This window comes from Maniola hyperantus, chromosome 17, assembly GCF_902806685.2.
Source record: "Maniola hyperantus chromosome 17, iAphHyp1.2, whole genome shotgun sequence".
NCBI lineage: Eukaryota > Metazoa > Arthropoda > Insecta > Lepidoptera > Nymphalidae > Maniola > Maniola hyperantus.
The window spans coordinates 6,512,662-6,537,505 of record NC_048552.1 but is presented as its reverse complement, the minus strand read 5'-3'; the positions used below and the strand labels follow the sequence as shown (position 1 = coordinate 6,537,505).

At 35.7% G+C, this 24,844-nt stretch overlaps 3 protein-coding genes across 3 annotated transcripts in view; 2 read left to right on the top strand and 1 right to left on the bottom strand.

Annotated features, from left to right (window-relative positions):
* Positions 1-24,844, bottom strand: part of hwt (heavyweight) — a 218,364-nt gene that overhangs the window by 177,694 nt on the left and 15,826 nt on the right. The gene's annotated exons all lie outside the window — the stretch shown is intronic.
* LOC117989946 (putative mediator of RNA polymerase II transcription subunit 29) lies at positions 914-6,498 on the top strand. Its single transcript, XM_034977346.2, has 4 exons — positions 914-945; positions 1,299-1,942; positions 3,890-4,102; positions 5,814-6,498. Exons 1-4 carry the CDS (start codon positions 937-939, stop codon positions 6,124-6,126), a joined length of 1,179 nt encoding a protein of 392 aa, XP_034833237.1. The 5' UTR covers positions 914-936; the 3' UTR covers positions 6,127-6,498.
* On the top strand, positions 7,923-11,198 carry LOC117990249 (GATA zinc finger domain-containing protein 14-like). The gene is made up of 4 exons (XM_069504278.1): positions 7,923-8,686; positions 9,007-9,219; positions 9,296-10,553; positions 10,647-11,198. The coding sequence occupies exons 1-4, from the start codon at positions 7,923-7,925 to the stop codon at positions 11,196-11,198; spliced, it is 2,787 nt and encodes a 928-aa protein (XP_069360379.1).

The following is a 24,844-nucleotide window of genomic DNA, read 5'->3' as shown; positions in this document are numbered from 1 at the left end:
GTGCCTCGATTATTTGCGACATGCAGGGCTTCGTGAACCTTGCTAGTGGTGCGGCTTTGATTCGATCAATGCATATAATATATTCGATATTATGTTACGCCTCGGTGGTTAGTGGTAAAGACTCTATCGCCGGTAAATTGCTTATGGGTTCCATACTTCAATTAATTTTATACCAAGATTAATCTACATATCTACGCATGTTATAGGTACCTACTTTAAATTGACATTGTTGCAAACAACAAATCTTAAAAGGTTAATCCAAATACGTTTAGCGAATTTCTTGTAGAGTCCGTATGCTTTGAAACAAAACTTCGCAAAAAAACAGAGTTATGTCTACTCAAAGACTATAAATGTGTCTACTGCTACGTTTTACTGTCTGAATACTAATAAAATTAAAAATTACCGAAAAAATTAGTATTCAAGTTATGCTTTATAGTTTTATGCAAATGTAAACGCTTCTGACGAAGTTTCTGCCCGTTAACATACCGTAAAATTTAAAATACACAGTACCTAATCATAGTTGCTTCACCAAAATATTTTCCGTAATACCTAAAACTTTTAGAGACTAAGGTTTGAACTTCTAAAGCATCTTTTCTCTTTGTTTATTTAAACCACGAATGAAAGATCAGAATTCTTTAAAACTCGTGATAGATGACCCATTACCATCTTGTTTCTTCGCAAAAAATATAAGCCGAGCTTTTCGACCCTTCCGATTAGTTTAAGATTTAAAACACAATTTTACCAATGAGTTAAGTGCATCTTTCCTAAATCCGTATCCTTTAATCGGAGACATCAAAAGTGAGGTCATTGTGTACCGCGCTAAGATGCCGTGGTTCGCTTACGATGGAGGACGCAGGACATTTTTCCTATAAAAATGTGCTTCGACCCCTTGAAGCCACAGTTTCGACCTGAGCGCGAAGTAGGAAGGACATCAACATGAAGCTGGTGAGTCCTTGGAATTTTGTGAAGTGAAAATAACTTGGAATGTGCTTGGGACAGTGACAAAAATGGATACGCGCAATTAACACGGCAATAGGCCATTTTGAAAATTTCGTAGCGAAGCGAATTATTTCAACAAGTCTGGACAGTGATTTTGTGAAATTCAAAAGTGAACTTAAATTTAACTGAACTAATAGTAACTTTAAATACCTAAATTTAGTCAGCGTAATTTCAAAATTTAGTTAACTACATGCTACTAAGATTGAAAAAGTTAAATGAGATCCAAAAGCAATAATCCTGCCAACAATATACCTAGGTACATAGTAGTTATAAATAATTTAATTATTTTTTATTTACAGCTGCTCGTTCTCGCCGTCACGCTAGCGATCTCGCTAGCAGAGGATATATACATGGACGAAGAGTCTATGGATGATCTGCAGGCTGCTGCTTCTATGGACATTCAAAAGTCACAACAATATGTTGCATCTAATCGCTACATTCCCAAAAAACCCTGGAATCCTCCTTCAAACAATTATAACACTCCAATTCCATCTGTCCCATCAGGTGCTTCTCCATCTCCTTCTCCCCCAGTTTCCCAAGGTGGCTACTACCCAGTTCAAAATGATCCTCCACAAAACGCTTACTACCCACAAAACAACTGGGGCAACGAAAACTCTTGGAACAATAACCAAAACCAAAACTCGTGGAACAATCCTCAGAACTCGTGGGCCCAGAAACCTCAAAACCCAGTGAATAATCAGCAAAATAACTGGAACAACCAGAACACCGGTTCACAAAACACGTGGCCCAAACCCACAAATCCGGGTTCACAAAATAGTTGGAATAAGCCCACAAACACTGGTTCTCAAAACTGGAACAACCAGAACACAAATCATTGGAACAACTGGAATGAGACGCCTTCTTCCACATCCACAACAACTGAGTCCGTTGCAGTCATAAAAAATGAACAATCCCTCGGAGAAAATGGCAGCTACAAATATGAGTAAGTATGCATGTTCTTATATGCTAATTTTAAAATACTAATTTTCATCAAAATAAAAAATCTACAAAATATAACTTTTGGTTTAACAATTTTTAACTAAAATCAAACATCCAAAACTGGAAAATTCTGCCTTAAAGATTACCTATATCCTCTATGAGCGATTCTTTCAAATCAAATAAAATTATCGCCCTAGAAATTTATTTCAAATCACATTGTATCTCAAAATTGGTACACATAACACTAATCTTCTTTCTTTCTATATATAAAAATGAATCGCTGAATGTGTTGCTGATCGCAAATCTCGAGAACAGCTGAACCGATTTCGCTAATTCTTTTTTCATAATATTTCTTGAAGTACGGAGATGTTATTACGGAGAGAAAATTTTAAAAAATTGCCAAGTTCTCACGGGATTTTTAAAAACCTTATTCCACGCGGACGAAGTCGCGGGCATCAGCTAGTAATCATTAAAAAACTGCATAAAGCTCACGATCTCTATATAAACCCCTTTTTTAGAACTTAATTATACTAACTTACTATCTGAAATGTAAAAATAAAACTAGAATAAAAAATACTTAATGAAGACTTAGCTTACATTAATCTTAAAGAGAATTCAGCTCAAAATATATCCCTAAAATGTTTACCTGAACATTTTTCAAGGCTAAATTATTACAGGCATTTGAAATGCAATACACTCCGATACAAAATATCTCGCAAACCCAAATCTATACAAGTTATCAAGATGGTTGACCCTTTTCGTGTTAATTTATTGACGGTACCTTCAAATGCTGAAAAGGGTCACTAAAAGGCATTTAACTGAATTCGTTATTTCTTTCCAATACCCAATTCACTAAATTAATGTATTTGCATATGACTGTAAGATCCAAAAGCAATAATGGTCAATTTAGTTGTTAAAAGGATTTTGAAAAATTGTTTGTAAAATTGGCAACGAATTGGCAAAAATTTGATCTGGTTTTAATTCGTTTGTTGTATTTTTAAGCGTCTGGAAGTGCCCATTTAAATATTAATCTTCAACCATTAAACGATCAATAACAGCTTAAGAATCATTTGTATGCAAATGTGTTCAAAGTTTTTTTGTGAATCCTTTCAATATTATGACTTATGACTTATGAGACCCTAACGGTGTATTGACTACTATAAAAATTGACGTAGAAGTGACTAAAAAAACTTGTTATTTTATCACCAATATAACTGTTAAATATTTCGTTCCTAAAACTTTGCATAATTAGATGCGTCCTAAAATAAAACTTCCACAGCGAAATCCCACGTAATCTGCTATCATCCGCTATAATGGACTTGGCTGGTTAGTTGCTAATTTTATTCGCCTTTTTAGGTACAGTCGCTTTATAGAACTCTTTCAAAGTACTTTATTTTACGAAGTCCAAAGTACTAAATGTTCATAAACATGTATAATAATTGTGTCTTTGTTGTACTGATCTCGAAGCAAAAAAATATTGAAATTGGTGATAGCCTAGTGGAGTCCAGGGTTCAATCCCAGGCACGCATTTCTAACTTTTTGGAATTAAATACTCAAATATCATTTGCTTTTATGGTGATACAAAATATCGAGACGACATTCTCATGCCTAGGAGTTCTCCAAAATATTCTTAAAGGTGTGTGAAGTTTGCCGATCCGCACTTTGCCATCGTGATGGATTATGACTCAAATTATTCGAATTCTGAGAGGATATGCTCAGTAGAGGGCCAACAATAGGTTGAGATGACTGATCTCGATAAAATTGAGATACGTCAGCAATAATATAACTTACCAAATTCTGTAACCTCCGCAAAATGTTATCATTACAATACATTTACAAAGTGGAAGAAAAATAGAGATAGAGAGATAGAGTCCTAAAAGGATGTTATAATCTATAAATCAAAACTAAACAAAAAGTAAAGGTACTATACTTATATCTCTAATTTCAACAGATATGAAATCGCTGACGGCACTCATGTAGCTGAAGAGGGTTACTTCTTGAATCCCAACACCGAAAAAGAGAGCCTTGTGAAGAAAGGATTCTACTCCTTCACCGCAGCTGACGGCAAAGTTTACTCCGTCACATACTGGGCAGATGAGACCGGTTTCCATGCTATTGGTGACCATTTGCCCAAACCACCACCAGTTCCCCCAGCGATTCAAGCGTAAGTTATAACTTAGTTTTAAAGACCTTTTAATTTTTCGCGCTCCCCAGCACTTGTAATACAAATCAAACTTAATGAAATTTTGTGGACACGTTCTTTAGGTAAATATCTGTATTGAAGTTTGTTAGATTTAGAAATAGACAGATTTGATTAGGACTTTTGATTCGTCAATTTCATCTACGATTGGTTCGGAATACCTTCATGTATGTAAAGATTTGCATGTAAATCTTTGAACCCGTGTACATTTAAAACTACACATTTTTACAGATATCCGGAAACCACAGACACAGATGTTTATTTGTAGAACTTGTCTACAAAATTTTATTGAGTTTGATTGGTTTATATTCAAATGAAAACCGAACTGTGTTTGTAAGGAGAGCGCCGTGGAGTGTTGCTTAGTATAATTTAAATTCTAAAAACACCAGGATTATCTTTATTATCAACAAGTAAAATACGAGCGTCAAATTAATTTATTTCCAATTTCTTAAGAAATTTTATTTGGTAGGTACCTACTGCTTTTTATTGGCTGCGCTTTATTAGGACGATGACAGGTTTCCGCTTGACCGCGATCTCGCACAATGATAAATGGTAATGCGGTATTATAAACGCCCTAACCTGGAGGGTATGGCAGTTTTACGGACCCATTATACCCAGTATCTCTTGATGGTAAAGTCGTTTTAAAAACTATATAAGTACCCAACACCAAATGAAACCATTCTTGAGAACGAGAAATTTAACGGAATCGTAATAATATTATTATGTTATAATAAGTCGTATGATCGTCATATTTTTTATGAATTACTCTGAAAAAATATGATGATCATAGCAGTCAACTAAATCAGTGCCTCGCACACGCGCTGGCTCTCTCTCTATAAGCATGTATAGCTGTTTCCATCACCCACTGACTGGGTGACTCTGAGTTTTAGTAGGCCCACAGTTAGCGATCATGTCATTGACTGCAGCTAGTATGCAGCTAGTAGATATAAGATAAATGAATAATGATGTTATAGATAATGATCGGTCCTCAATACAGATTCGTGTTTCTTTTTGAACACATATTATTTGCATTTACATGAGTATAATGACTTCTAAACACATAAATTATTCATGAATGAAAAATTGATTTTTATAAACAGTAATTTTGAACTTGTATTATGCTCGTAAATCTAACAGTTTTTCAATGAAGAAAGAGTTAATACCTTGTATTCTTTTAAGTGGTCTCATAAATAACGCTTGAATTGCTTTAAATTAAGATTTATACACGAAATTATCGAACTATCTTGACTTTATTAAATATAGGTACCTACATAAGACAAAATAGTAATTTATTAGCAGTTATATATCATTTAACGGTTGGCGAGAAGATTATAAACAAGTTACTAATTCTAAAGATACTGGCATATCAAATCTTTGAACGAAAACAGAGGCATGACTGTCAAGCGTGGTGTATCGACTTACATGTCCTAATTTTTTTGCGCTAACCGTGAGTTCGCAGTGAAAAACTTTGTTTTCTGTTAATCGAACTGTGTTTGCATTGTTATATAATATCTATTTGTTGAAGAGGAACGTACGTAAAGTCAACAAAACAGGTTATGAGATTCGATGGATTCGTCACGTACAATGATCTGTCAAACATTCACAGTTTATTATTTTTTAGTGTAAATTCACGGTAAGAATTACCCACTATAGTTAATGCTTATTTTATTTACAGTTCGATCGACCAAAACGCCAAAGAGGAAGCGGCCAAAGCCGAGGCAGAGAAGAACAAACAACAACAGGGTTACTATCCCCCAGGTCAAGAACCACCAAGACCGATAGGGCCATCACAAACGGGCCCGCAAACATTTCCACAAACATCGCCCCCGCAACAAACATCACCCCCGCAAACGTACCCTATCAAACCTCAGCCACCCCAAACCCAGTACCCCCAACAGACCTATTATCCTCAAGAGCAGCAGCAGCAAACTTATTACCCACCAACGAATTATTACCCTCCTCAAGCTGGATACGGCCGTCGCCGGTAACTTACGAAACGAGACAGGAACTATTGGGTCAAGGCTACGACAGACCTCGACATAATAATATAAGCAATTAGAGCAAGAAATTTGTAACCAAAAACATTCTATAACTAGGGTAACGAAAACTCGAAAATGAAGAATTTTCTTATAAAATTTCTGTTACGTTGAAAGCATTGATTGATAGTGAATTTGTATGTGACATTGTTGTCTAAAGTAGCTTTAGCCTTATAGTGGTTAAAAACGACAGAATAGCATTTAAATTGTATCAAATTACCTCACCATAAGATATTCCTCCATTTTCAGTCATCTTGGTCACGATTATAATAATTGTGAACTTGATAACTGACAGAGGTTTTAAGGAGTTTGTGATAAAACTCTAGCCAGTGATAGATGTGATGTATTCGTAATAATTATTTTAATAATAAATTTTAAGTAATAATACATTATTGGTTTTAATACATACCATTCCACATAAATTATTAAAATTTACCTGAAAAAAAATATAAATATTTACATATAGCTATATAGATATACAAAGATTTGAAAGAAAAACTTTGGACCTCATTCTATTCGACCATTTTATAAATGTAAGGTTAAATAAGATAATATATTATACTGATGTGGACACGTTGACAATCATAATACATATATACTCCATACTAATAGCATAAATGCGAAAGTTTGTTTGTCTGTCTGATATCTTTTGAAGGTCCATAAGGTTTACCGAATTAGATGAGATAGCTTGCGTCCCGGGGATGGACATAGACTATTTTTGAGCCCCAAAAATCAAAAAGTTCCCATGACAATTTTCAAACCCTATCTCCACGTGAAGAGAGTAACGGGCATCATCTGGTTGGGTACAGAATACAGAGATAGCTTGCATTCTAGAGACGGATAAAGGCTACATTTTTATCGAAAAAAGGGTTTTTTAAAAACGTAATCCAGGCGGACGAAGTTGCGAGAATCATCTAGATTCTCATATTTACAAATCATGGCATTAACAAAAAACAATTGTGCTTAACATTATAATAACTAACATTACACATGGAGCCACGAATTTCAAACCAGTTTTTAAGGGCATTGACACTGACCATTACGAAAATCATTTTTCTTTGAGAAATGCGCGTCGAATTAATGATCATAGCAATAAGTATCTAATTTATTGAGTCATTTTTCGTCCTGCCGTAATAACTTGCTAATGATTCTTATGTATAGTCCGCGACAGGTCTATCGAGATGGCAATCAGGGTATGAGGCGGAGGGACGCTTCGCACACCCGCTCGTCACCTGCGCTCACCCGCTTGCCTGCAACGGGTTAGCGCGAGGGCTGTGCGGATGTGCGAGGTGTTCCCTCCCCGATTGCAATTTCAATCTATCGCGTATAGGTTTACAGTAGATTTAATCCAAGAAAATACTTGACACTGAATTCTTATCCCACACTATTTGTTACATTTCAAAATCTTTCACATCGTGGATATTTATTACAAAAATTGATTTTGTTGTATTTACTTAGAGATAAAGTTAACGTTTTTGATAACGCGCAGCTATAAACCTTTCTTACGAGACAGGAGAAAATAACATCACTTAAGCGAGATTTTCACGAATGCTTGGCTACAGCCTTGCGTGTGTATAAATGTATGCGGAATTCATTTTCATTACCAGTTTATTTTACTTTTGTGCAAAGAAGTGACGTTTATTCTGTTTAAGAAAAAGCTATTTCAGCTTCAAAAATGAGGCTGGTGAGTGAGAGTGTTTTTGTGAATATTGGATTTCTATATCAAGCGCTGTAAGTTTACTAACCGTATGAAAATATTGTTTCAGATTTTATTTAAAACATTACTAATTAGTTTTGCTGCTACTATATGTGGTCAAAAGTTTCAACAAGACCAATATCCATTTCCACCTCAATTTCAAACGCCAAGTGCAGCGTTTACTTCAGATAATTCCATTTATTTACCACCAGAATCACATACTCCGATTCCTTATTTAACAATGAACAATTTCAATAAATTTCCTTTTCAATTTTCACCACGCAGTGGAACAAAATCACCATCCATATTTCCTACATCTTTACCAATATACATGTCTTCTACACTGAGATTTGATGACGAAGAAAATGAAGAAAATGATCAAGAGGGAAAAAGTAACATACCACAATCAAATCGAATACCTCAAAATTATTTCAATCGTGCTAACAACATTACAGTGAATCAAGCACAAGAGAAAAAAGATAGCATATTTAACTCAAGAATGTCTAATCATCAACTACCAGTTCACCAAGCGAGTCACCCCAGTCAGCCAAGATTTGAAATCAAAGCACCCAGTTATGTGACTATTGGACCAAAAGAAAGAGAACAAAAAAACCTAAACCCTGCTGCCCGTAGAATGATAATAACTAGTGAAATACAAAAAGCTGATCAAAGCGTCGATCAATCAAAGGCATCTTCGTATCAATCTCCTCAATACATTCAAGCACCGGGTATTTTTATTTCATCTACAACAGAACCTGCAATACCTATACTTCGATTGTCAAACGAAATGGATCTAGATGGAAGTTTTAGTTATGAGTAAGTTAACCTAACCTGATTATCAAAGGCTAGAGTTAAAAGTTTTTAAAGACTAGCTTATGTTTGTGACTTAGTCTGCATGAAAGGTTTTATAAAATTCCGTGGATATTCATTGTTTCCTGGGAGACAAAATCCATATCTTATGTCCGTCTCCAGATTGGAAGCTATTTCTTTACCAAATTTTGTCAAAATTGATTCAACTTTTTACAGCTAAACTATAAAATAGCACTAGTCAGACGCACCTTAGCATTTTATAGTATAAGTCTGAATATGGTCTCTTTAAAATAATGTTGACAATGATATTTTGGAATTTATTTTAGAGCTTTGGGTGCCGATCAGACCCATTACGTGCAACATAGTCGCATGGAAAATATGGGATCTGATAAAGAAGAGCAAGTAGTAGAAGGCTCGTACTCTTATGTTGGCGATAATGGACGTACGTACACAGTTCATTACGTCGCTGATTCTAATGGTTTTAGAGCTACAGGTGATCACTTGCCAGTACCGCCCCCTATTCCAGAGATTATACAAAGGTAAAAAAATATATCATAACTGTGCGTTTCTGTAATAAGACATTTTAGATTTAAGTTTGTATTATTTTTATTTTAGGGCAGTTCAATACAACTTGGCTGAAGAGGCTAAAAAGCCACCGCACCTTAAATCATCTTGGGAAAATGATGATAAGGAGTATGAATTAAACGAGCGAGGTTTTTACAATAATCAACCCTCAAGAAACCTCTTTACTGGAAAAACACCGGAAGCATTTTCTTTCGGATATTCACAAGGTTCCAATACTCAAAATAATTTAGTAACGGCAGAAAGCTTTCAAGTCCCAGCTAAACAAAATTACGAAATGCAACAATCTAAGTCAAAAGTCAATCCAATGCCAACACCACAAATAACATTTTTGGCGTCACAAGGTGCACATAATCCTTCGACGCAGTCGCAACTTTCTGCAAAAGCAACTTCTGAGAAATCTGCGTTACCGCAACTGATGAACTATGAAGCTGAAATTAAAGATCATGATCAAGAAGCAAATAAAGCCTTATGGCGATGGCAGTATGGTCTTAATGCTAATATAGATCAAAATCCGAAAAATTCAATTTCCCGCTCATTTGCCGAAGGAGATGATGTAGTAATAAATTTCGGCGAAATGACACCTGATCAGTATACAAATATGATACATACTCAAATATTATCACAAAATGCTGTAGCATCTAATAATGCTGACTACAACGCCGGCAATAGATATCAGCCATCTAATGAAAATCAAAATATAAACAAAACATTTGATGAACCAAACGGATCGCATTTGACAACTGAACCAATCAATCTCTATACTCAGAATATAGATGAAATGACGAAAAATCCAAATAATATGTATAATGATAGTCAGGAACAGATATATAAACAAGAAGATAAGTCAATTAATAAGAAAGAGACTTCAGGGATTCGTTCGGATATAATTAGTCGTCACAACTTTATACCGCAGAGTCAAATTGCAACTCAGTCATATACTTTTGACGAAACATCATTTGAGCCTTCAAAAATAACGATACCAAATGGGAATGCTGCGGTTAATTTAAAAACAATACATAAATTTTCTGACCCTTCATCTAATTACAATGAAAGGCCATCCACTACAGAACCAATATCAAACACGCTTAAAACCACATTAAACTTTTATATAAACGAAGAAAATAGCAGTTTTAGGCCCATAACATACAACAGTGAAAAAGCAGTGAAACAAGAAACCACAACAACAGAAGCTTCCATAAGTGAAGTGCTAAGAGATAATATCTTCTTAAGAAATTTATTCAAACCCTCTAATACAGAAGAAAAAGTTACAAATAAATCCACCATAGAAAATAACGCATACAATGAAAATCAAGAAATTAAACTTGATACAGAATCCAAATATTATAATTTTCAAGAAAATCCTCAAAATGAAATCAAAATTGTCAATAAACAAACAAATAACGCAAACAAAGAGAATCAAGAAATTAAACATGACAAAGAATCTAAATACTTTCATATGGAAGAAAACTATGAAACCCAAAAACCCAAAAACGAAATTAAAACAGTTAAATCGAAGCCTTTAGACATTAACAACATTCTTAACTATATGGTACTGAAAAATCACTTTGAATCAGTTAAAACAAAACCAAAGAGCAAACCTGTACAGCACTATATCCAAAATTCAAATTTAAAGGATATACCTACCCATTACGTTCCAATTAAAGAAAATACCAATTACTATGTAGAACCCAATGATGATGACATACAGAAGCAAGATAATGACTTCAGAACACTAAATCGTCATCAACAACAAGAATTACAAGGTCTAATTAAAAACTATAAAGTTTTACAACGTCACAAGAATACTATGCCAAAGAGCCAATCCCTCCCAGAACCCCAGAGGCATATTAAAGCATTCCATACCCAGAATCTACCACCATTGGGTAGAGCAGGACCTTCAATGAAAAGCTACCTTCCACCTACGTATTTATAGGTAACAAATCTGCTGTGATTCATTTTAGAATATTTTATTGTAAATAGTTTTCCAAGTTGCATTTATTAGTTTAATTAAATTATTGTTGGATAAAATTCTTTGTTTTAGTTTTACCGTTTAGCCAAGTTTAAACATAACTGCCCATCATGATTTTACTCTCATTAATTTATGAATTTAATGTGAATGAATATGATCTGAAATAAGAAACTTCTAAATAATTTTAAATACATATCAAAAATTGCGTAACCGGCAGGAATCGAACCTGCATCTTCTGGGTTCGCGCCCGATGCCTTGACCACTCGGCCACGGTCTCGCTTACTGCTAGTGACGAAATTGGTGATATGTATGTATGTTAACTCAGTACTGAAGCGACTGTTTGCAGTTATTATTTTATTTAGTAATTTCCTTGAAGTGTAGGTAAACACTAAAAAATTATAAAAAATAAGAAACTTCTTTTATGGAAATCGGTTAAAATGGAGAAAATCATTAAAATTTCAACCATTAAAGGTGTTCAAATTTTTGAATCATTAAGATTATTATTATTTGAAATGCTGAAAAATCGACGGTAGACAGGAAGCAGCTGTCTGACATCACGAACAGAGGAAATGGGGGTTTTGTGAAAAGACAACGGAACTAAAATAAAATCTTTAAAACACTCATCATTGTTAACGCAATCCAATTATTTTTTCACGTTTAGTCAATTCCATTCTTATTATAAACATTATTAAGTCCTTTTTAATACGGATCTATCAAATAAGGCATACAATTTAAAAAGATAACTTAAATAGTTTTTTTTAATTATTCAAAGTAGGTTAAAATTTATTTTTATATTTCCGATATGAAACATAAATATTATTTCCTCTGCCTTTGCCATCTGTAAATACTCTTGAAAGTATATTACGAGACAGATCGAGATGGCAATCGGGGTATGAGGCGGGGGTCATACCGCCTGCGCTCGCCCGCACCGGGTTAGCGCGGGAGCTGTGCAAGGTGTGCGGGCAGTGATGTGTGAGCGGGGCGTTCCCACCCCGATTGCCATCTCGACCTGTCGCATACAATACTTAGGTAAGTAAGTACTAAGTACTTTACATTGATATGGACAACCGTGATTGGCGGCATCATACGAGTAATATGTAATGTGAAATCATCTCAACAGTCACAGAGAAAAAAGATCGCGTGTTTAAAAATCTTACTATCCGTATTGAAAGCGTGACCAGATGAAAATTCTGTGAATGCTTCAAATGCTCTTTTAATTATAGCGTCATTTTTATTATCCGTTAAAGTAATAATATGAGGTATTTGGACTTTCTATTTCTATTATAATATGACCTAAATGCACACTGAAAGAAAAATAATGTAATGCAAGTGCAATATAGATTAGTATAACATTAGTTAATCACCACATCGCTATATTTTCACATAATATATATTCGACTAGATGATGCCCGCGACTTCGTCCGCGTGGATTTAAGTTTTTAAAATTCCCGTGGAAACTCTCTGATTTTCCGGGATAAAAAGTAGCCTACGTCTGTGATGCAAGTTCTTCACTCTGGGCTGGTTTCTGCACCGTCTGTTGTGCGTGGGATGCAAGTTATCTCTGTACCAAATTTCGTCAAAATCGGTTGAACGGATGGGCCGTGAAAGGCTAGCAGACAGACAGACAGACACACTTTCGCATTTATAATATTAGTATGGATTGATCACTTGATCAATTTGCCCAGTAAAATCAGCTACCTATTACGGTAAGGGAGCCCGGTCTATAGAAGAACCCCATCATCTACGGTCTAAAATGTTCTAATAATAATTAGGGTGATTAAAACGTGGATACATAAATACATCACATCACTCTACAGAGCCAAGTTTTTAACGCGATAACAAAATTAGAACAAAAAAAAGGCACGTAATCTAAAAGTTTGGACGAATTGGAAACTTTCAAGTTCCAACCTTCCACAAAAGTTAATCCCATTGATATGTAAATCGTAGAGTAATTAAATCTTAATTACTCCAACAACCGAGTTCACCGAGAATATTTAAATTGTCAACTGATAAGTTTTCTACTGTTTATTCCACTGCCACAGATATTTATTTTTAGATAAAGAGTGGAGACTGCATTTCTTATTTATTGATTATTGAATCCGACAATTAACCACATTTCATGGAGGCATTCATTTTGTATGCTATTTGCAATTGAAGACATAAGACCATGAAAGATCGGTGCAAGTAAAAGGTCAAACGTTGGTCTCTTATTTGGGGTGTCCGCCAAGGTCTGCACCCGTACGTAGTGGAAATTCCACGGATACGTACGAAACGATTTGCCTCCTCATTTCTGATTTGAACCGCTAAGATTTCAAACACCCTCCAGCTGACTCCAGCAACAGTTTTCCCCTCCAATTATAATATGGGTACCTTCAAGTTAAGAGTGAATAAGCATCTTCTAGGCAAGCGCGCTCCATCTTAGGCTGCATCATCACTTGCCACCAGGTCTGATTGCAGCCAAGCGCTAGTCGCGCGCTTAATTTAAAAAAAAAACCCTAGCACGAACCCCTAACTTTTCGGAGTCTTGCTTTAACAGTAAAGGAGAACATCATGAGGAAACCTGCAGGCCTGACCCTACTCATAAAGGTGTGTGAAGTCTGCCAATCCGCACGTGTCTAGTGTTGTAGAGAATGGTTTACATCTTTCTCATTCTGGGACGAGACGTGTGCTATGGGTTGAAGTGATGATTATAATGAACCCTCCCAGTTCAGCCGCTACCATCAACCATCTTTTATGGCAGTCACTTGTCGAATCGAATAAAAAAAATGTAGGCACTAGTCTCTTGAATCGATAGAAGTCTCCTTACATTTGAAATCAGATTTATTCATAGAAGAATCGCCGATGCATAAAATGCAATTCTTATTGGCTTCTGAATGAATAAATTACACGCTCTTGAATAAGAATAAGACATAATCTAGGAGTTGAAAGACAATTTAACACGTTTCTTTAAAATGGTCAAATTGAAGTTTATGTTAGAAGTCGCTGTAGGTGATAACAATTTTGAAAAAGCTCAGAGAACTATCTGCAATATTCTGGTGTAAGCCCTTACCTATCTACCATTCCAGAATGTTTGGCTGAACTTTTACAATTTAGCGTTTTTGAAAAGCTATCATAGATAATTGAATATCTATGATAGCTTTTAAAATAACGACAATGACGTTACTATGGCATAAACATAAACATGATGAAAATTCTTTTGTTCGTATAGGTATTGGAGGGGTTTATTCGTACTGCGCCCGTATAGCTCGCGACAGGTCAAGATGGCAAACGGTTTGAGGGGGGGGGGTAGCGAGGCGTTCCCTCCCTGATTGCCACCTCGACCTGTCGCGTACTATAGATAGATAATAATATTTTGTTGAACTTGTCACAGATTCACAATACACGCGGCTGATTGCGCCGCGACGCCAGACTAAGCAAATTGTCTGAACAAATCTCGTTTGAGTGTGGCATCGCCTCTAATCATGTACAGACTAATATATAGGATTATATCCTAATAGATTTTCTCTAGGCTTTCATTCAGACATTTTCTTTTGACCTTGTATGAAGTGAATACGATATGTTACTAGACCTCATTCTTCATCCTGTTTTTCATCAAAGTTGCCAGGAAAAAATCAATGGTCAAAGTCAAAATCAAAATCATTTATTAAATCATGTAAGCTAACTTTAAGATCGCGGTGGCTATCGATTTTTTTTAATAATCATGAATGAAAGCAGTCTACTTTTCTATTTAGGTGCACACGAAATAGATTTTACGACCTTTTTACTTTTAAAATGTGTATTTTTATTTTGTTGCTTTTTTTAAAAAAATAACCAAGTATTGTGTTTCTTGTTGGTATCTTCTCAGCAGATTATGTTTTTCTTTGATACAACTGGTAGGTATACTCTTGTCCTATCACAATAGCTAATTTGCTTGTTTTGTTTTTTTATTTTACTACCTGATTTGATGAACGACCAAAATATAAAGTATACTAGTAAGTAGTAGCTTCTACACACAAAACAGTAAGTAACTAACAAAAACACCGCATTCAACAAATAACCACCCGTTATTTTATCCACTGAAGTATTCTAATATTTCTCATACTTCCAAAACAAAGGCCACGCCACAAACTAAGTTACGCCGTGTCGCTTTGAAATAAACAACGTTCAACAGCCGATCGATTTCCACTGAATACAAACCACATTGAAAACAACATCAAAGTGGGAACAAACACAGAGAGAAAATATTATGTAAATTTTAATGCAACCGATGCGATGGCAAGATCAAAGTCAATGCACGGCAGAGCGCGGCAGGCTGATTTTCGCTTTGGTCTTTTTATTTGCTTGCCCCAGTATGATTGTGACTGTTCCTTTATGTTTGTTTGCTATCAGTATTAAATTATGTTCGTTGTTTTCCGTGATTTCACCTATCTAAAATCGAAATAGAGATGACAAGAGAATTTATCTACGCACAAATCAAGTATGTCCAAAAATAATGAAATGAGTCTTAAAAGGAGACGTCCATAATAGGGTATTTGACACTATGTAAAATAAAGGATCTCTTGATGATATCCGTATTGAATACGAATAAAATGTAAAGTATATGAATTTTGGATACCAACTATTTATAGTCAGTTAAGAAAAATACGAGATTTAAAGAAAATCGATAAAATAACTGATTTTTGTCTACTTTAGTCACGTGATCGTAAACGACTGTGATTGGCCGAATGGTTGATGACGTCAACTACTTGTATGTAATGGAACGTAAAATATAAATTTTCTATAGAGTCCTTAGACATCAGTGATTAACGTAGAACAGTTTTTAAAAACCGATCATATACCCTATTATCAGTATAATGCTCAACAAATAATATATTTTCGTAAAAGCTAGAGAAAGATATTTTATCATCCAAACTGTGTACCGTATTTCCAATAATAGTTTAGTATTATACGTTAAATCATTTCCCATAAACACACCATTACGGCATAATGGATGTTTAGATATAGGATGGGAGAACATGTTCACACGCAATAAGATGAAAATACAATTTCGAATTGCGACCTGTAAGAAAGGTACAAAGAAATTATTTAGCTCAGTTGCTTCAGGCCTCAGATGAAAAACTTTGTGGCAGAATTCCAGATTAAACATTCTTAAGCTCATCTATAACAATATTATCATACACTAAATCTTAAGTTGAAGTGGCAATGGGCGGGGCACATAGTGTCCTGGAAAATGGGAATCAGCTTATTGTCATACCATCAAGTAGGTATCAATCAAAATACAGCCCCCGATTGTGTAAGAATAACCCTTTCATCGCTATCGCAATCGTCAAGAAATTCTGCCCTTTGATTGGCTGTGAAAAATGTAAACAGCGAATCAACCAATCAAAGGGCAGAATTTCTTGTGAAATGATGAAATGGTTAATCTTATTGGGGGGGGGGGGGGGCTAGGAAGTTGAAATGGCGATGGCTGTTATTGAAAGTAAGTGGCACAAGACGTGGAGCGCAGAAATCCGTTCAAAAGATCTAGGAGTGTATTCAGCAGAGGTGGGGACTGGGGATGACAAATGTTGGTATAGTTTGTCAAACCTATGTGGGGTGGGTATATGATAGTAAGTAATAAAGCATTAGTTTTCATCAACTAAGTACTCGTTCGATTTACGAAATGGTCATGAAGAGAGAGCCAGTGCATGCCAGATTTTCGTTATTTTATTTTAAAAGCTGAAAGCTTCTCTGCATATTGTCCCCAATACTGGAAGGAACATTTTTTTAATGTTTGTTTGGAGCATGGTGGCTTTGATAGATAAAGGTGTAAAAAATCTGACGTCAAATTATAAAGTCAATTTTTTTAATATTTTTTTTGAAATTGTATTAGAAATCACGTCATGCATTGCCAGACACTTAGTGTCGTGGCAATCCCATGCCAGACACCCTTCAAGTTTGGGTGTTATTTGACAGAAATTCAAAGGAATGCTATCTGGAACATTCTGTATACACCTTAACACAGAACAAAGATAGTTGAAGCAATAAATCTTCAATATTAGGCTATTCAATATTATGGAGTGTTTATCATTAAGTAGGGTATGCCGGTCATAACCGCAAATGACCAAACTTGGGCTATTAACGACACATTTATAGTAAATACTGAGTAAAAATGTAGGGTCAGGTGGTAAACAGTGGCCCAGTAGTACACAGTGCACCACCACTCATATCTCAAATACGCGACGTTGCTAAACCGTACTGCAAACGCGAAACAATTTGCCTTCTACCACCTCCCGCACTCCCCAGTCGACGGCGCTCTCCCGCCCGTAACGGTGGCACAGTGTATGGTTTTGTCCTTGGAGCCAAAAAAAGTAAGTACACATGTTTTCATTTTTCTTTCTAGAATCGTTGTATATTTAGCAACATTATATTGCACTGTTTCCATGTGTAAAGTAATTGTTCCTTAATAACCTAGATATATAAATATCCTTTGAATTTGGTATGTTTAATAGTTATGTAACCTTATAGGTTAGAAAGTGGTGTCTGCACACAGTGGCTCAAAATCGTAGGGTACACAGTGAACCATGGTTCACTGTGTACCAATCACTTTGTTCATTATGTCCGATACAATTTATGCATTAACTTTCAACTGTGATTGTTATGAACATGGTGTTAATAGAAGATCTAATACTTAATATAATAATAGTAATCTTTTTGTTTTAGAATGTGTCGAACTACAGTAAAAAATCGAAAAAATGGCGGACATGATGCAAAAGACATGAAAAAAGCTGTAGATCTTATAAAGAACGGAATGAGTATACACAAAGCAGCACAAGAATGTAATTTAAAATAATAATGTAATAAATGTAATTAGATTTGTAAGTTAAATTAGTATCTACTCTCTACTAGTTTGTTTTTTGTACTGATTTTATGTGATTGTTGCTAGAGAATACAAATATATAAAGAAATGATTAAATATTACTTTACTGTAGTTTTATTTAACGACATTTATATCAATAAATATTTATAAATATGTGACAAATGTAGATAATTAAAATGATGATTCACTGTGTACACATTGGTTCACTGTCGACTCACCCCCTGATTCACTGTGTACATATACTGGTACACAGTGAACCATTCGCAATATTTTAAATAAAACAATATTACCTATAAACTATTACAATTAGTGCTGAAATTGATATGCAAAACACAAGTTTAATAAATTACCTTTCGTCTAATGCCAATAGTTCTTAACTACATTCACGTTCACGTACGGTGGATCTATAAATGTTCGAAATTTTCGTGGTTCACTGTTTACCATGTCACCCTAAGCTAGAGTTTTCACTAGGTTATAATTTCTTTATAAGAACCTTTTTTTTATTTGGTTGGAAACCTTAATAGATTTTTTGGTAGAGATTAGAGAATATATTTATGTTCATCACTTCTCTGACAATAACGATAAGTACCTACCTACCTAGTAGAAATCAGAAGAACAAAGAGGCCTTTTTCCAACCGTAGTACCGGATAGATTGAGTTTTAGTTTTGCAAAGCCAAAGTACGAGGGTCATTCAATAAGTAAAGAGACAAATTCTATAATTTTAAAACTATTTAATGAATGTTTATATGTCAATCTTTTCACGGGTGTTCGTTGGCAACCTTGGGATATGCTCTGATCAGCTATTTCATCATTTACAGAATTGATATTTAAACCGTTTTTGAGCTATAGCCATTTGTCTCTTTACTTATTGTATGAACCTAGTATATTTTGAGATAGACATTAAAACATCAATATTACTCATAATATTATTGTTGTATATTTATCACTATCACTATTGTAAGGAGACCACGAAGGAAAAATAACTCGAAGACGATTTCACAAGTTTATTTGTCGGTTTTCATTATAGAACTACTTGCCTATTCGGCCACACGGCTTTTTATATCGTTTATCATGAATGAACTCAGACATTAATCGAAATGACGTGAAGTTACCTTCGTTCATTCCTTAAGATTCGTTTTCAACGTATCTTAATTAAAGTCATTATTATGTTAACAAACAAATATATGTAATACTACTTTGATAAATAATTGTAGTAATTTTAACGATTAGCAAACTTAGTAAGTAAGTTACTTTAAATAGATATGCAATTTAGGGATGTGTATTGTCAACAACATTTGATTGAATGAATTACATAAGGTTTAGGTTGCAATATTCTACATTCAATCAAATGTTTCCTTCATATTATATTTAATGCGCTCTATTAATTATGGCCATAGTATTTAACTCTACAAATTTTAATATTTATAACATGATTTCTAACATTTCGGCCATTCTGATAATCATAGTTTGTCCTCAAACTTTTAATTGCATAAGTAGATAATTAACTATACTTGACATTATTTTAGCACCTTTGTATTAAGTGAGAAGAGCGTGGTAAAGAATTTAAAATTTAACTAGAATTTCCTTCTATTTTCACATAATGTACTTATATGTCCACTGTGCTTTTGCTTTCATGAGACTGCACCCTGACTACCTCAAACTCAAACTCAAATTGTTTATCCAGAATTGGTAAAATGATATAGTGGTGATAATTAATACGTACTTAAAACAAAAAGAAGAGAAGAGTCTTAGCCCACAACAAACTCAGCCGGGTATTCTTTTTATTATCACCACTTTACAAAATCACCTAGAACTAACACAAAGCTGTTAAGCAACTCATTCCCAACCAAGCTTTCTTATCATTCAAATAGTACTTTAGGTATTATTGTAATAGATTTTTTTTTAATAAGTTTCCGTTTTATGAAGACTTTGAACATTATTGATAGACACCACCAATATGTCTTCTGGAAGCTTATTATACCAGCTAAATGTTTTATTACCAACTAACTGAACTAAATATAAAATCCTTGAGATTATTTAAGATCTATTTAACTAATATTACTAAGATTTTAATTCATCTTAATCTTACTCAAGATTTTTAGCTTCCTTAATATTATTTTATACATTTAAAGCAGGATTAAAATAATCGTGAAACTGTAACAATTAAATCAGAATTACAATAATCAAATGAGAATGGATTGATACATGAATAAAGTAATAACTTTAGTATTTGAGTAACGAAACATAATTAGAACTTGAGAACTTGTGTCGCAAAAAAAATAACCAATCAATAATTTAATTTATCATAATCTGAAGCATTAATTAAAATTACACTGATTTAAATAAAATCACAGAGAAAATAAAATTCTCATACATATTTACTAATTCTATCTATCTATCTTGTATACATTTTTTATTTTTTTAAATCTCTCGTAGGAACTTCCATAGTCTTGTGCCGCCTGAATCCAGCAGCTCCCTGCTACTCATATAATTCAATTTTCAAATAATGCTTAACATTTTCTTTAAGCATCCCTAATTCTATGCCTGAAATTTTCTTCAGACATGCCCTTAATTTCGTGTCTAGAACTTTCAGACATGCCCTTAATTCTATGCCTGAAATTTTTTTCAGTCATGCCCTTAATTTTATGCCTGAAATTTTTTTTTCAGACATGCCCTTAATTTCGTGTCTAGAACTTTTTCAGACATACCCTCATTTCATGCTGGAAGTTCCTTCAGACACTCCCTTAATTTAATGCCTGGACCTTCTTCGGACATGCCCTCGGTTCATGCCTGGAAGTTCATTTTGACATCCCCTTAACTTTATGCTTGGAATATCCTTTGATCCCTTGATTTTTCCGTTAGAGATACTACATTTAATAATGCTAATAATGTAGATATTATTATAATTATTTATTCTCTTCACTATCTGTACTATTATTAATTGATTGATTGAATTTGGTTAATGAGTGTACTAGTTCAAGATTTTTTCATAGATTACTTATATTTATATATCAAAATAAATAGAAATGTCATTTTTTTTTTTTCATTTAAAGTTAATATGGCATAATCCAATAAGTGTTTCTCTAATTTATTAATCCCTTCATCAAAATCTTTAAAAAAAGACAATGCTTTAAATAATATTGTTCTCTGAGACTCAACTAAACTAAAACAAATTATCGGGTGTCATAAAATATCATCGAGTGAGAGTTCTGAGTCTATGCATTGGGCTATGGGTACTTCCACTGTTATGTTCCCTAGTCCCTACCCATGTCTTTCGAAAACCCAAGCAAATCTACAAGATCCACACAAGCCCTTAAGGTTTTGCGATTAATCGATTGTAATTACCATGTACTATTTTTTTTTAACATGATCTGAGTCGGGAATGCAAAAGTGGTATGTTATTTAGTGCACTCATTAACTTTTGTTGTTGAATCAAATTTAGAGATTGTTTTATTTTCATCATAATGCAGTTTTGGAGATTGATCATTGATAAATCTACAAAACTCATGAGCCTCATGAAATCTATATAACTCATATTAACATGTTTACATCGATGCATAATTATCACCATTTGAATTAGCAGACTTTTCTGCTTCCCTCGGTTGCTCTGGTTGGACTCCCAGCCGCACCGCGGCGGCCGAGCTCTCGGCCGCGCCGACGGCCGCGCTCTTAGCCGCGCCGACGGCCGCGCTCTCAGCCGCGCCGACGGCCGCGCTCTCAGCCGCGCCGACGGCCGCGCTCTCAGCCGCGCCGACGGCCGCGCTCTCAGCCGCGCCGACGGCCGCGCTCTCAGCCGCGCCGACGGCCGCGCTCTCAGCCGCGCCGACGGCCGCGCTCTCAGCCGCGCCGACGGCCGCGCTCTCAACCGCGCCGACGGCCGCGCTCTCAGCCGCACCGGCGGCTGCGCTTCCAGCCGCGCCGACGGCCACTCCAACGGCCGCGATCCCGGCCGCGCCAACGGCCGCGCACCCAGCCACGCCGACGGCCGCACTCCCGGCCGTACCGACGGCCGCGCTCCCGGCCGCGCGAACGGCCGCACTCCCGGCCGTACCGACGGCCGCGCTCCCGGCTGCACCGGCGGCGGCCGCGCTCCCAGCCGCGCCGACAGCCGCACCGACGGCTGCGCTCCCGGCCGCACTCCCGGCTGCACCAACGGCCGTGCTCCCGGCCGCGCTCCCAGCTGCACCGGCGGCCGCGCTTCTGGCCGCGCCGACGTTTGCGCTCCCGGCTGCACCGGCGGCCGCACCGCCCAGCTGTCCTGCCGGCTGCGCTCCCAGTCGCATCGCGGCGTGGAGGCCGCGCTTCTGGCCGCGTTGCCACGCGTTGTACTCCGGCCACACCGGCGACTGCGTCTCTGGCCGCACTTCCAGGCTGAGGCTTGCGGCACATCGTCGTCCTCGATATGAAAGAACGAAAGAAAAAAAAAGACGAATAAACATTTTGATCATGTAAATCAATGTAATGCGGGTAGATGAAAAACACACATTACTTAGAAATAGATGTTATTGCGTTAGATTTTAACATACTTAATTATTTATAGTTTGAAAATCGGTTAGCTACGTAGATCGGTTAGAGACGTTAGTAACACGGAAAGATCAAAACATGGAAATCGATGAAATACGGGTAGATTAAAAAAAATCACTCCTATCTCAGCAAAGTTTCATTTTGTTCCTTTATCCTTTTCGTAAATTATCTTTTGAAGGTGGTGGGTACTTCCATAATTAACTCCATAAATGGATATTAATGAACAGGTTTAAAACACAAAAAAAAAAAACATCTCAATTTTCAAATCGCTTTAGACTTATTCACACAATAAAATAAATCACTTATTACCTGCGTTCAGCCGATCGATCCCTGCTTCTGATGTAAGGAGACCACGAAGGAAAAATAACTCGAAGACGATTTCACAAGTTTATTTGTCGGTTTTCATTATAGAACTACTTGCCTATTCGGCCACACGGCTTTTTATATCGTTTATCATGAATGAACTCAGACATTAATCGAAATGACGTGAAGTTACCTTCGTTCATTCCTTAAGATTCGTTTTCAACGTATCTTAATTAAAGTCATTATTATGTTAACAAACAAATATATGTAATACTACTTTGATAAATAATTGTAGTAATTTTAACGATTAGCAAACTTAGTAAGTAAGTTACTTTAAATAGATATGCAATTTAGGGATGTGTATTGTCAACAACATTTGATTGAATGAATTACATAAGGTTTAGGTTGCAATATTCTACATTCAATCAAATGTTTCCTTCATATTATATTTAATGCGCTCTATTAATTATGGCCATAGTATTTAACTCTACAAATTTTAATATTTATAACATGATTTCTAACACTATATTATATATTAATATATGTATATATATTATGTATTATGTATTATATATGTACCTGTGTATATCTTTATCTATATATTATTATTAAGGCATTTCTGTGCCTATTAATATACATATTACTTATATTATAATTATTATCTTTATGTTCCCTAACAACTTACGTACACCTTAAACCCAGTTTCACTAGCCCTTAAATCCTCTTCAACCTAGTTGCCTGGTAGAGATCGCTTCACAGCGATAAGGCCGCTGATTGTATGTTCTTCTTTTACATGTTTCTTTTTGTGTCTTTTCTTTTTGGTGTACAATAAAGAATATTAAACTAAACATTTACAACCCAAGACACAAGCCAAGCCAATCTGCAAAAATGTACTAATCTTTGTAAATGAGAATTCCACATATAGGCAAGAAATCAACGCCGGCCGTTCGCTTTCGTGACATTCGCCCCTTTGCATTTGTCTTTAGCGAGATTTACTGTTACTATTTGTTCCAAACTTTACCAATATCGGGGAGAAACATTTTACACGTTATTTATTTAGCGTACCGGGAAAAGTTTGCAAGAACAAAGTGGTGGTTTAGCGTCAAAAGAGGGAAATAAATCAGAATAATTACCTAGCTACTTATTGACAAAACCTTATTATGATAAAAATTTAGCAGAATTTTTGTTATAATAATTAAGGCTTTGTAAATAGGTTATTACTTATTCTGATTTAGTTCCCTTTTTATCATCATTATTTTACTTTAAACCCTAAATCGGAACGAGTGTGTCCATGTCCTGATGGATGTTGGAGTTCCAAGGTGTTGGTGTTAGAGTGGTGACCTCATGCTTGTGTGAGAGTGCAGAGCCGGAAAACTCCGTATTTGTATGTCTCCACTACGTGGACAGAGTGGACAGATGACATCAAGCAGGAAGGCGTAGGGCGCTATGTCCAGAAATGGGCGTCAATGATCAATCTATTGCCAAGATCGATTGAAACAACCATGTCTATTATTATTATGTTTATGTAAGGTTATTCCAGGAGTGGATCAAGAAATTTCAGAAAAGCCGGCGACTCATTGGCGGTTCCTCTGGTGCTGCAAATGTTCATGGCATGTATCAGGTAGGTATTGCTTCCCATCACCACTCATCACTACTCATATTATAAACGCGAAAGTGTGTAATGTTTGAGGGTTTGTTGGTTTGTACTTCAATCACGTTGCTACGGAGAAACGGATCGACATAATTTTTTGCATGGGTATAGTCAAAGGCCTGTGGAGACTGAGAGTGACATAGGCTACTTTTCCAAAATCCGGAATGCCGGAAAATCAAAGAGTTCCCACGGGATTCTTAAAACCTAAATCCACACTAACAAAGTCGCGTGTATCAGCTATTGTCAAATAAATACAAGTTTCCACGATAAGCAACACCTACTCGTTTGGAATTA

Coding starts and splice junctions, on each gene's coding strand:
- LOC117990249 (XM_069504278.1), top strand. CDS start 7,923: ATGAAAATATTGTTTCAGATTTTATTTAAAACATTACTAATTAGTTTT. Junction 8,687..9,006: donor GATGGAAGTTTTAGTTATGA/GTAAGTTAACCT, acceptor AATTTATTTTAG/AGCTTTGGGTGCCGATCAGA. Junction 9,220..9,295: donor ATTCCAGAGATTATACAAAG/GTAAAAAAATAT, acceptor TTTTTATTTTAG/GGCAGTTCAATACAACTTGG.
- LOC117989946 (XM_034977346.2), top strand. Junction 1,943..3,889: donor AATGGCAGCTACAAATATGA/GTAAGTATGCAT, acceptor TAATTTCAACAG/ATATGAAATCGCTGACGGCA. Junction 4,103..5,813: donor GTTCCCCCAGCGATTCAAGC/GTAAGTTATAAC, acceptor TTTTATTTACAG/TTCGATCGACCAAAACGCCA.